This window comes from Trichomonas vaginalis, chromosome II (assembly GCF_026262505.1).
Source record: "Trichomonas vaginalis G3 chromosome II, whole genome shotgun sequence".
Classification (NCBI taxonomy): Eukaryota; Parabasalia; order Trichomonadida; family Trichomonadidae; genus Trichomonas; species Trichomonas vaginalis.
Genome location: NC_067204.1, coordinates 1,548,157 through 1,561,078, shown reverse-complemented (window position 1 = coordinate 1,561,078; position 12,922 = coordinate 1,548,157). Strand labels below are relative to the sequence as shown.

General features: G+C 29.4%; 2 protein-coding genes across 2 annotated transcripts, besides 3 other annotated features; both read left to right on the top strand.

Moving 5' to 3' along the window:
- Positions 1 to 2,179: 2,179 nt before the first annotated feature.
- Positions 2,180 to 4,147: a mobile genetic element.
- Positions 4,148 to 4,561: 414 nt separating this feature from the next.
- On the top strand, positions 4,562 to 5,218 carry TVAGG3_0466720 (uncharacterized protein; the record flags this gene model as incomplete). Its single annotated transcript, XM_051235302.1, has 1 exon — positions 4,562 to 5,218. One exon carries the CDS (start codon positions 4,562 to 4,564, stop codon positions 5,216 to 5,218), a length of 657 nt encoding a protein of 218 aa, XP_051093126.1.
- A 2,056-nt stretch (positions 5,219 to 7,274) lies between these two features.
- Positions 7,275 to 9,247: a mobile genetic element.
- A 414-nt stretch (positions 9,248 to 9,661) lies between these two features.
- TVAGG3_0466700 (uncharacterized protein) lies at positions 9,662 to 10,318 on the top strand (the record flags this gene model as incomplete). The annotated part of the gene is made up of 1 exon (XM_051235301.1): positions 9,662 to 10,318. One exon carries the CDS (start codon positions 9,662 to 9,664, stop codon positions 10,316 to 10,318), a length of 657 nt encoding a protein of 218 aa, XP_051093125.1.
- A 2,055-nt stretch (positions 10,319 to 12,373) lies between these two features.
- Positions 12,374 to 12,922: part of a mobile genetic element that runs on past the window's edge.

The following is a 12,922-nucleotide window of genomic DNA, read 5'->3' as shown; positions in this document are numbered from 1 at the left end:
AACCGAAAAAGATTTACCTTTAGAAGAAACGAACAGCAATCCATATCCTAATGAATATAAAGCACCAGCATATAATCCAAAGCAAGAACAATCAAATACTTATTTCGAGAATCCTTATGAATAACTATTTTTTTATATATTGTTTATGAACGAATCTTTAAAGATTTATAATGTTTTTTTTATTACAATTCTTATTACTCCCATAAGATTGAGCGTGTGAAAATAAGTTTATAACAACATTATCAACATTTTAGGCATCTCAATTATTAAGAAACATAAAGTATTTAGTAATATTGAATCAAATTTTATTATATAGGATGGGAGATAATTTTAATTGATAACAATAAGACTATCATTACCATCAAGCATTGCAATTCCTCTTTTATGTCTTAAAAAAAAAGAAAAAAGAGAGGAAACACAATCAATAATTCATGAACATTTCATTGATAATAGAAGTTGTCTATTAGAAGAAGTATCTAATAAATCCGAACCATTACCTTTAGAAGAGGTTCAAATAAATCCATATTTAATCGAAACAAAAGAAATACCAAATTATTCACAAAAATCGAAATCATTATTCGATAATCCTTATGAATAATTCGTGTCAGCTTTCATATGCTTTTATTGACTTTTCTTTTTATTCTGTAATTAAAATTTAATTGACAAAATTTATGCTTTAAACTGCGAATCAAAAGGCGGACCTATCAATTTTTGAATAGTTTACATTTCTAATGCTAACGGTGCCTTCACTGAGAGCGAGAGAAAATTATTAAATATTAGAGCTCAAATAAGCTTCACGTGCAATAGGTAGCAAATCACTTCTATTTATGCTTAAATTTCTGGTTTGAAGCTTGTATTAAATTTCGAAATCTTAAATTTTGAAGTTAGACCCGAAAAAATCGTATCAGTTCATCCTATATTTATATCTGTTTTATGATCCTTTGTTGTTATATCGAATTAGAGCAAATAGCTTGTGCGGTCCAAAAGGTGTACCTGGCAGAAATCGACTTTTTGAGAGAAACTCATATAATTAATTGTATGACTTCTCTCAAAAAGTTGAAGGTAGGTACGCCTTTTGACTCGCAGTTTATATCCAAGAACATCAAATTAATTGAAACATGTTTACTAAGATAATATTGTCTCTTCTTGGTGGTAATATAGTTTCAACATCAAACAAACTAAATATAAAATTATGTATTTTGAGATTTGGACTTTACAAGGAATTCTCAATAGCAAAATGTTGTATTTCTGAAGCATTAATTTTTACAAATCCATGGTTATTCGCACACGTATTAATTTCAATCACTCATAATCCTTTTCTAATCCAATTTCTCTTTTTTGGATAGTAGCTTAGATGCATAAGGCAATTACGACCTTCTTCATTTTTGTTCTTGAGGACTGATTCATGAAATATTGACCCATTCTGATACAAAAATTTTGGATCCACTTTTATTTTATTTTTAAAATTTTAAAAATAATACATTAAAAGGATTATCCAATAAACTAAAATGATTTGACAATCTGACTGTGTAAAATATTCAAAATTCATTCTGAATAGATCCGCTTTCAAATTAAAATCATTGTGAATGTCCTGGTTTTACTATACAATCACCAATGGTATAATTAACAGAACAGGAGATTATTTAATTGACATTGGTTCATATGGTCAAGATATTACTTTTTCATTTGCAGATAACAAATCATTTAGTTATTATTTTATTCTACAAGATACATATATGAGCGATTACTTGCGTATTAACTATGAATCATGCACAAGCAAAATATGGAAAATCACAGAGCCAACTTTTAATTTTAAATCAACAAACACGTATTATAATTATAAAGTAAGATTTTGTGTAGTTTCTTTTCCAAATTACTGCGATTCCATAGAATTTCTATCCGAATCGAACGATCTAGCTTTCAATTATTCAAATAAAAAATATGAAATCAATAAGAATTACTGCTCAGTTTACTTAGATCCAACAGATGTTAGATTGAACATAAGCACATCTTCGGATGATTACGATTTTAATTATTCTTATTATCAACCAACATTTCAATACAAAGTTATAAATTACACAACAGACCATCTTTATTTCTCACCGACATTATACATTTTGTTCAGAAGTAAATCTCCGAATACAGTTGCAACAATCAAAATTTCACAAAGTTTTTCTTAGAGTATATAAGAATTTCCGAAAAAGTGACACCCAAAAAGTGACACTTTCAATAGGGAGTAACAGTTAAAAAGTGACAATTTAAAATTCACAATAAATAAAAATAATAAATTTTTTAGTCTATTAAATTATTCTTTTCTTTGAAATCCTCCAAAAATTCTTCGAAATGTTCTAAAATATAATCTGGAGAATTATAACAAAATTCATTAATTTCTAACATATACGTATCTAACAATTCATTTGGAATTTCAAACGATCTTAAATATGTAATTGAATTTTGTATCTTCTCATTTATTTGAGAAAGTTTTTCTTCAGCATTTTCCAATAAAAATCTTAATGGATTCAAATTGGCTTCTTGATTCTGAACAAAATTTAATACTTGGTATAAACGTGATTGAACTTCTCTTTTCAATTTTGTTTTATAATCTGTCAATCGAGGCTCGCGAATTCTAATTGAAGGAATAAAACCTGTTTGAAGTAAATCGTTTTTAATACGATAAAAGTAATTGGGTGCAACTTCTTCTAAAAGATTTTTGACAAAAACATCAATTCTTTGATTTTTAACGCAGCCAAAATCGTGATATTTTATCTTTTTAAATAAAGATTCAGAAACGTTATTCACAACGGTTAATTCATTTGGTCTGGCAGCGGCTATCCACATCATAGCCAACAATTCCTTATACAAAATTCAAAAACTTTGGTGCAATCAGTTCTGATTGCACCCAAGTTTTTGAACTTTCTTGAGGGAATTAAAGGGTGAGAGATTTATAGTCTATCTATATATCTCCTCTAATTCCCTCCCTGACAGCGGGAAACTTTGTCTGAATGTTAAACTATTCAGACAAAGTTTCCCACTGTTTGCGAAGGAATTGTTGGCTATGATGTACTGATTCATGATCAGTACAACATAGCCAACAATTCCCTATATAAAGTTCAAAAACTTGGGTGCAATCAGAACTGATTGCACCCAAGTTTTTGAACTTTCTTGAGGGAATGGAAGAGTAAGAGGTATACATTATGAATATATACCTCTTACCCTTCCATTCCCTCTCTGACAGCGGGAAACTTTGTCTGAATGTTAAACTATTCAGACAAAGTTTCCCGCTGTCAGCGAAAGAATTGTTCCATCTGGTGCATAGAGTGTGAATCTATGCACCAAATGGAGCAAGTCCCTCGCGAAATTGCCCAAACTTGCGTCGCATTTCAAAGATTGCGACCCAAATTTTGGCGATTTCTAGTAGAGATGGAGTATTTTGAGTCACTGACCTATATGCAGTGGCTCAAAGGGCTCCATCTCTACTTTGAAGCAAGGAAACTTTCCTCGAAATTTTGATAATTTGAAGAAAGTTTTCAAGCAATTAACAAAGGATTACTCGCTATGAGGTAAAAATTCTAGATTTTCACCTCATAGCGAGAGCTTCCCTTTCATTGCTTGAAAACTTTCCCCAGCTTCAAAATTGGGGAAAGGGCTGTAAAGTCGACTCCGATACCAGCAGGTACCAGAGTATTTAAAAGAGAAGCCCTCGTACGAGTTTCTATGAAGACCTTCTCATTCAAGAAGATCTTAATAGAAAATCGTACGAGGGCATTGGAAACTCGCGTCTGGTACATGTTGGTACCAGAGTGTTTGAGATTTGAAGACTCTGGTACTAACATGTACCAGAATTTATGATGAATTTAAGATGGACCATTATAAAATGGTAGCGGTTTGCTTCAAAAAATTTTAGATGAGATTTGCATAGATATAGATTATATGATTTATACATATGAAAAATAATATATAAAAATATAATTTTGAGATAATTATGTAAATAATATTATAAATATTTGAATTTGAGGTATAATTTTATAGTAAAATATATTATAAAGAGTATTTATATAAATATTGTAAAATAATATAAGTAATAAAAATTGAGACCCCCTCCCTGTTTTTGATGTTTTGTCACTTTTTCGGTAATTCTTATTGTTTCCTTTATTTCTCACCGACATTATACATTTTGTTCAGAAGTAAATCTCCGAATACAGTTGCAACAATCAAAATTTCACAAAGTTTTTCTTATGATACATACAGTGCTTATGATAAGGACAAGCTCGAATATCTTTGCAACCAATCAATTTCTTTTGGATCCCAGCCAAAATACAAAATATTCGGAATTCAAAAGTTATTAATTGGCAGAAATCAAACAAAACTTAATTTTTATAAGGAACAATACGTAGTATTTACTGATTATCGCAACATTTCCGGAGAAGCAAGAACTTCAGAAGTATCTTTAGAAATTCTTGGAAATACACAATATTCAGCAATTTATTTCGCTCACACAGGTACAATTACATTAGAATCCTCCAGTGACGAACCTATTCCATGTAATTTTGTTGTTTTTAATTTGAATTATTATGATTGCACTTCGATTATCACAAATGTAAGGTCTAATTACAAATTCACTTCTCAGGACACAGCTCATACATGTGTTGTTACTGCTTTCACAAATGGAACAGTTCATTTCGAAGATGGTGATATTTATGATGTCTATGGAAAAATAAATAGAGCTAATATTATTGTTGAAAAACCTTTTCTAACAATAACTAATTCTAAACACGATTACTTATTTTTTTATCATGCTGGCGACAAATATAATACATCATATTTAATCAAAGGAAATAATTCAACTCATAGATCTCTTATCATTTTTGATAATTCGTATCATGAAATAAATTCATCAGAACCAGTTGAACAAAAATCAGATGATCATAATTATTCTGATGATGATAGTGATGAAGGACTAAGTGAAGGTGCTGTTTTGGAAATTATTATTGGAGCAGCAGTTGGAGCAGGTCTCATTGCTGTCGCTGCTTACTTATGTTATAGACACAGAAAATTCAGAGCTGAAAATCCAATTAATCAAAGCCTTGTTGATAAAACCGAAAAAGATTTACCTTTAGAAGAAACGAACAGCAATCCATATCCTAATGAATATAAAGCACCAGCATATAATCCAAAGCAAGAACAATCAAATACTTATTTCGAGAATCCTTATGAATAACTATTTTTTTATATATTGTTTATGAACGAATCTTTAAAGATTTATAATGTTTTTTTTATTACAATTCTTATTACTCCCATAAGATTGAGCGTGTGAAAATAAGTTTATAACAACATTATCAACATTTTAGGCATCTCAATTATTAAGAAACATAAAGTATTTAGTAATATTGAATCAAATTTTATTATATAGGATGGGAGATAATTTTAATTGATAACAATAAGACTATCATTACCATCAAGCATTGCAATTCCTCTTTTATGTCTTAAAAAAAAAGAAAAAAGAGAGGAAACACAATCAATAATTCATGAACATTTCATTGATAATAGAAGTTGTCTATTAGAAGAAGTATCTAATAAATCCGAACCATTACCTTTAGAAGAGGTTCAAATAAATCCATATTTAATCGAAACAAAAGAAATACCAAATTATTCACAAAAATCGAAATCATTATTCGATAATCCTTATGAATAATTCGTGTCAGCTTTCATATGCTTTTATTGACTTTTCTTTTTATTCTGTAATTAAAATTTAATTGACAAAATTTATGCTTTAAACTGCGAATCAAAAGGCGGACCTATCAATTTTTGAATAGTTTACATTTCTAATGCTAACGGTGCCTTCACTGAGAGCGAGAGAAAATTATTAAATATTAGAGCTCAAATAAGCTTCACGTGCAATAGGTAGCAAATCAGCTTCTATTTATGCTTAAATTTCTGGTTTGAAGCTTGTATTAAATTTCGAAATCTTAAATTTTGAAGTTAGACCCGAAAAAATCGTATCAGTTCATCCTATATTTATATCTGTTTTATGATCCTTTGTTGTTATATCGAATTAGAGCAAATAGCTTGTGCGGTCCAAAAGGTGTACCTGGCAGAAATCGACTTTTTGAGAGAAACTCATATAATTAATTGTATGACTTCTCTCAAAAAGTTGAAGGTAGGTACGCCTTTTGACTCGCAGTTTATATCCAAGAACATCAAATTAATTGAAACATGTTTACTAAGATAATATTGTCTCTTCTTGGTGGTAATATAGTTTCAACATCAAACAAACTAAATATAAAATTATGTATTTTGAGATTTGGACTTTACAAGGAATTCTCAATAGCAAAATGTTGTATTTCTGAAGCATTAATTTTTACAAATCCATGGTTATTCGCACACGTATTAATTTCAATCACTCATAATCCTTTTCTAATCCAATTTCTCTTTTTTGGATAGTAGCTTAGATGCATAAGGCAATTACGACCTTCTTCATTTTTGTTCTTGAGGACTGATTCATGAAATATTGACCCATTCTGATACAAAAATTTTGGATCCACTTTTATTTTATTTTTAAAATTTTAAAAATAATACATTAAAAGGATTATCCAATAAACTAAAATGATTTGACAATCTGACTGTGTAAAATATTCAAAATTCATTCTGAATAGATCCGCTTTCAAATTAAAATCATTGTGAATGTCCTGGTTTTACTATACAATCACCAATGGTATAATTAACAGAACAGGAGATTATTTAATTGACATTGGTTCATATGGTCAAGATATTACTTTTTCATTTGCAGATAACAAATCATTTAGTTATTATTTTATTCTACAAGATACATATATGAGCGATTACTTGCGTATTAACTATGAATCATGCACAAGCAAAATATGGAAAATCACAGAGCCAACTTTTAATTTTAAATCAACAAACACGTATTATAATTATAAAGTAAGATTTTGTGTAGTTTCTTTTCCAAATTACTGCGATTCCATAGAATTTCTATCCGAATCGAACGATCTAGCTTTCAATTATTCAAATAAAAAATATGAAATCAATAAGAATTACTGCTCAGTTTACTTAGATCCAACAGATGTTAGATTGAACATAAGCACATCTTCGGATGATTACGATTTTAATTATTCTTATTATCAACCAACATTTCAATACAAAGTTATAAATTACACAACAGACCATCTTTATTTCTCACCGACATTATACATTTTGTTCAGAAGTAAATCTCCGAATACAGTTGCAACAATCAAAATTTCACAAAGTTTTTCTTAGAGTATATAAGAATTTCCGAAAAAGTGACACCCAAAAAGTGACACTTTCAATAGGGAGTAACAGTTAAAAAGTGACAATTTAAAATTCACAATAAATAAAAATAATAAATTTTTTAGTCTATTAAATTATTCTTTTCTTTGAAATCCTCCAAAAATTCTTCGAAATGTTCTAAAATATAATCTGGAGAATTATAACAAAATTCATTAATTTCTAACATATACGTATCTAACAATTCATTTGGAATTTCAAACGATCTTAAATATGTAATTGAATTTTGTATCTTCTCATTTATTTGAGAAAGTTTTTCTTCAGCATTTTCCAATAAAAATCTTAATGGATTCAAATTGGCTTCTTGATTCTGAACAAAATTTAATACTTGGTATAAACGTGATTGAACTTCTCTTTTCAATTTTGTTTTATAATCTGTCAATCGAGGCTCGCGAATTCTAATTGAAGGAATAAAACCTGTTTGAAGTAAATCGTTTTTAATACGATAAAAGTAATTGGGTGCAACTTCTTCTAAAAGATTTTTGACAAAAACATCAATTCTTTGATTTTTAACGCAGCCAAAATCGTGATATTATATCTTTTTAAATAAAGATTCAGAAACGTTATTCACAACGGTTAATTCATTTGGTCTGGCAGCGGCTATCCACATCATAGCCAACAATTCCTTATACAAAATTCAAAAACTTTGGTGCAATCAGTTCTGATTGCACCCAAGTTTTTGAACTTTCTTGAGGGAATTAAAGGGTGAGAGATTTATAGTCTATCTATATATCTCCCACCCTCTAATTCCCTCCCTGACAGCGGGAAACTTTGTCTGAATGTTAAACTATTCAGACAAAGTTTCCCACTGTTTGCGAAGGAATTGTTGGCTATGATGTACTGATTCATGATCAGTACAACATAGCCAACAATTCCCTATATAAAGTTCAAAAACTTGGGTGCAATCAGAACTGATTGCACCCAAGTTTTTGAACTTTCTTGAGGGAATGGAAGAGTAAGAGGTATACATTATGAATATATACCTCTTACCCTTCCATTCCCTCTCTGACAGCGGGAAACTTTGTCTGAATGTTAAACTATTCAGACAAAGTTTCCCGCTGTCAGCGAAAGAATTGTTCCATCTGGTGCATAGAGTGTGAATCTATGCACCAAATGGAGCAAGTCCCTCGCGAAATTGCCCAAACTTGCGTCGCATTTCAAAGATTGCGACCCAAATTTTGGCGATTTCTAGTAGAGATGGAGTATTTTGAGTCACTGACCTATATGCAGTGGCTCAAAGGGCTCCATCTCTACTTTGAAGCAAGGAAACTTTCCTCGAAATTTTGATAATTTGAAGAAAGTTTTCAAGCAATTAACAAAGGATTACTCGCTATGAGGTAAAAATTCTAGATTTTCACCTCATAGCGAGAGCTTCCCTTTCATTGCTTGAAAACTTTCCCCAGCTTCAAAATTGGGGAAAGGGCTGTAAAGTCGACTCCGATACCAGCAGGTACCAGAGTATTTAAAAGAGAAGCCCTCGTACGAGTTTCTATGAAGACCTTCTCATTCAAGAAGATCTTAATAGAAAATCGTACGAGGGCATTGGAAACTCGCGTCTGGTACATGTTGGTACCAGAGTGTTTGAGATTTGAAGACTCTGGTACTAACATGTACCAGAATTTATGATGAATTTAAGATGGACCATTATAAAATGGTAGCGGTTTGCTTCAAAAAATTTTAGATGAGATTTGCATAGATATAGATTATATGATTTATACATATGAAAAATAATATATAAAAATATAATTTTGAGATAATTATGTAAATAATATTATAAATATTTGAATTTGAGGTATAATTTTATAGTAAAATATATTATAAAGAGTATTTATATAAATATTGTAAAATAATATAAGTAATAAAAATTGAGACCCCCTCCCTGTTTTTGATGTTTTGTCACTTTTTCGGTAATTCTTATTGTTTCCTTTATTTCTCACCGACATTATACATTTTGTTCAGAAGTAAATCTCCGAATACAGTTGCAACAATCAAAATTTCACAAAGTTTTTCTTATGATACATACAGTGCTTATGATAAGGACAAGCTCGAATATCTTTGCAACCAATCAATTTCTTTTGGATCCCAGCCAAAATACAAAATATTCGGAATTCAAAAGTTATTAATTGGCAGAAATCAAACAAAACTTAATTTTTATAAGGAACAATACGTAGTATTTACTGATTATCGCAACATTTCCGGAGAAGCAAGAACTTCAGAAGTATCTTTAGAAATTCTTGGAAATACACAATATTCAGCAATTTATTTCGCTCACACAGGTACAATTACATTAGAATCCTCCAGTGACGAACCTATTCCATGTAATTTTGTTGTTTTTAATTTGAATTATTATGATTGCACTTCGATTATCACAAATGTAAGGTCTAATTACAAATTCACTTCTCAGGACACAGCTCATACATGTGTTGTTACTGCTTTCACAAATGGAACAGTTCATTTCGAAGATGGTGATATTTATGATGTCTATGGAAAAATAAATAGAGCTAATATTATTGTTGAAAAACCTTTTCTAACAATAACTAATTCTAAACACGATTACTTATTTTTTTATCATGCTGGCGACAAATATAATACATCATATTTAATCAAAGGAAATAATTCAACTCATAGATCTCTTATCATTTTTGATAATTCGTATCATGAAATAAATTCATCAGAACCAGTTGAACAAAAATCAGATGATCATAATTATTCTGATGATGATAGTGATGAAGGACTAAGTGAAGGTGCTGTTTTGGAAATTATTATTGGAGCAGCAGTTGGAGCAGGTCTCATTGCTGTCGCTGCTTACTTATGTTATAGACACAGAAAATTCAGAGCTGAAAATCCAATTAATCAAAGCCTTGTTGATAAAACCGAAAAAGATTTACCTTTAGAAGAAACGAACAGCAATCCATATCCTAATGAATATAAAGCACCAGCATATAATCCAAAGCAAGAACAATCAAATACTTATTTCGAGAATCCTTATGAATAACTATTTTTTTATATATTGTTTATGAACGAATCTTTAAAGATTTATAATGTTTTTTTTATTACAATTCTTATTACTCCCATAAGATTGAGCGTGTGAAAATAAGTTTATAACAACATTATCAACATTTTAGGCATCTCAATTATTAAGAAACATAAAGTATTTAGTAATATTGAATCAAATTTTATTATATAGGATGGGAGATAATTTTAATTGATAACAATAAGACTATCATTACCATCAAGCATTGCAATTCCTCTTTTATGTCTTAAAAAAAAAGAAAAAAGAGAGGAAACACAATCAATAATTCATGAACATTTCATTGATAATAGAAGTTGTCTATTAGAAGAAGTATCTAATAAATCCGAACCATTACCTTTAGAAGAGGTTCAAATAAATCCATATTTAATCGAAACAAAAGAAATACCAAATTATTCACAAAAATCGAAATCATTATTCGATAATCCTTATGAATAATTCGTGTCAGCTTTCATATGCTTTTATTGACTTTTCTTTTTATTCTGTAATTAAAATTTAATTGACAAAATTTATGCTTTAAACTGCGAATCAAAAGGCGGACCTATCAATTTTTGAATAGTTTACATTTCTAATGCTAACGGTGCCTTCACTGAGAGCGAGAGAAAATTATTAAATATTAGAGCTCAAATAAGCTTCACGTGCAATAGGTAGCAAATCAACTTCTATTTATGCTTAAATTTCTGGTTTGAAGCTTGTATTAAATTTCGAAATCTTAAATTTTGAAGTTAGACCCGAAAAAATCGTATCAGTTCATCCTATATTTATATCTGTTTTATGATCCTTTGTTGTATAACAAATTAGAGCAAATAGCTTGTGCGGTCCAAAAGGTGTACCTGGCAGAAATCGACTTTTTGAGAGAAACTCATATAATTAATTGTATGACTTCTCTCAAAAAGTTGAAGGTAGGTACGCCTTTTGACTCGCAGTTTATATCCAAGAACATCAAATTAATTGAAACATGTTTACTAAGATAATATTGTCTCTTCTTGGTGGTAATATAGTTTCAACATCAAACAAACTAAATATAAAATTATGTATTTTGAGATTTGGACTTTACAAGGAATTCTCAATAGCAAAATGTTGTATTTCTGAAGCATTAATTTTTACAAATCCATGGTTATTCGCACACGTATTAATTTCAATCACTCATAATCCTTTTCTAATCCAATTTCTCTTTTTTGGATAGTAGCTTAGATGCATAAGGCAATTACGACCTTCTTCATTTTTGTTCTTGAGGACTGATTCATGAAATATTGACCCATTCTGATACAAAAATTTTGGATCCACTTTTATTTTATTTTTAAAATTTTAAAAATAATACATTAAAAGGATTATCCAATAAACTAAAATGATTTGACAATCTGACTGTGTAAAATATTCAAAATTCATTCTGAATAGATCCGCTTTCAAATTAAAATCATTGTGAATGTCCTGGTTTTACTATACAATCACCAATGGTATAATTAACAGAACAGGAGATTATTTAATTGACATTGGTTCATATGGTCAAGATATTACTTTTTCATTTGCAGATAACAAATCATTTAGTTATTATTTTATTCTACAAGATACATATATGAGCGATTACTTGCGTATTAACTATGAATCATGCACAAGCAAAATATGGAAAATCACAGAGCCAACTTTTAATTTTAAATCAACAAACACGTATTATAATTATAAAGTAAGATTTTGTGTAGTTTCTTTTCCAAATTACTGCGATTCCATAGAATTTCTATCCGAATCGAACGATCTAGCTTTCAATTATTCAAATAAAAAATATGAAATCAATAAGAATTACTGCTCAGTTTACTTAGATCCAACAGATGTTAGATTGAACATAAGCACATCTTCGGATGATTACGATTTTAATTATTCTTATTATCAACCAACATTTCAATACAAAGTTATAAATTACACAACAGACCATCTTTATTTCTCACCGACATTATACATTTTGTTCAGAAGTAAATCTCCGAATACAGTTGCAACAATCAAAATTTCACAAAGTTTTTCTTAGAGTATATAAGAATTTCCGAAAAAGTGACACCCAAAAAGTGACACTTTCAATAGGGAGTAACAGTTAAAAAGTGACAATTTAAAATTCACAATAAATAAAAATAATAAATTTTTTAGTCTATTAAATTATTCTTTTCTTTGAAATCCTCCAAAAATTCTTCGAAATGTTCTAAAATATAATCTGGAGAATTATAACAAAATTCATTAATTTCTAACATATACGTATCTAACAATTCATTTGGAATTTCAAACGATCTTAAATATGTAATTGAATTTTGTATCTTCTCATTTATTTGAGAAAGTTTTTCTTCAGCATTTTCCAATAAAAATCTTAATGGATTCAAATTGGCTTCTTGATTCTGAACAAAATTTAATACTTGGTATAAACGTGATTGAACTTCTCTTTTCAATTTTGTTTTATAATCTGTCAATCGAGGCTCGCGAATTCTAATTGAAGGAATAAAACCTGTTTGAAGTAAATCGTTTTTAATACGATAAAAGTAATTGGGTGCAACTTCTTCTAAAAGATTTTTGACAAAAACATCAATT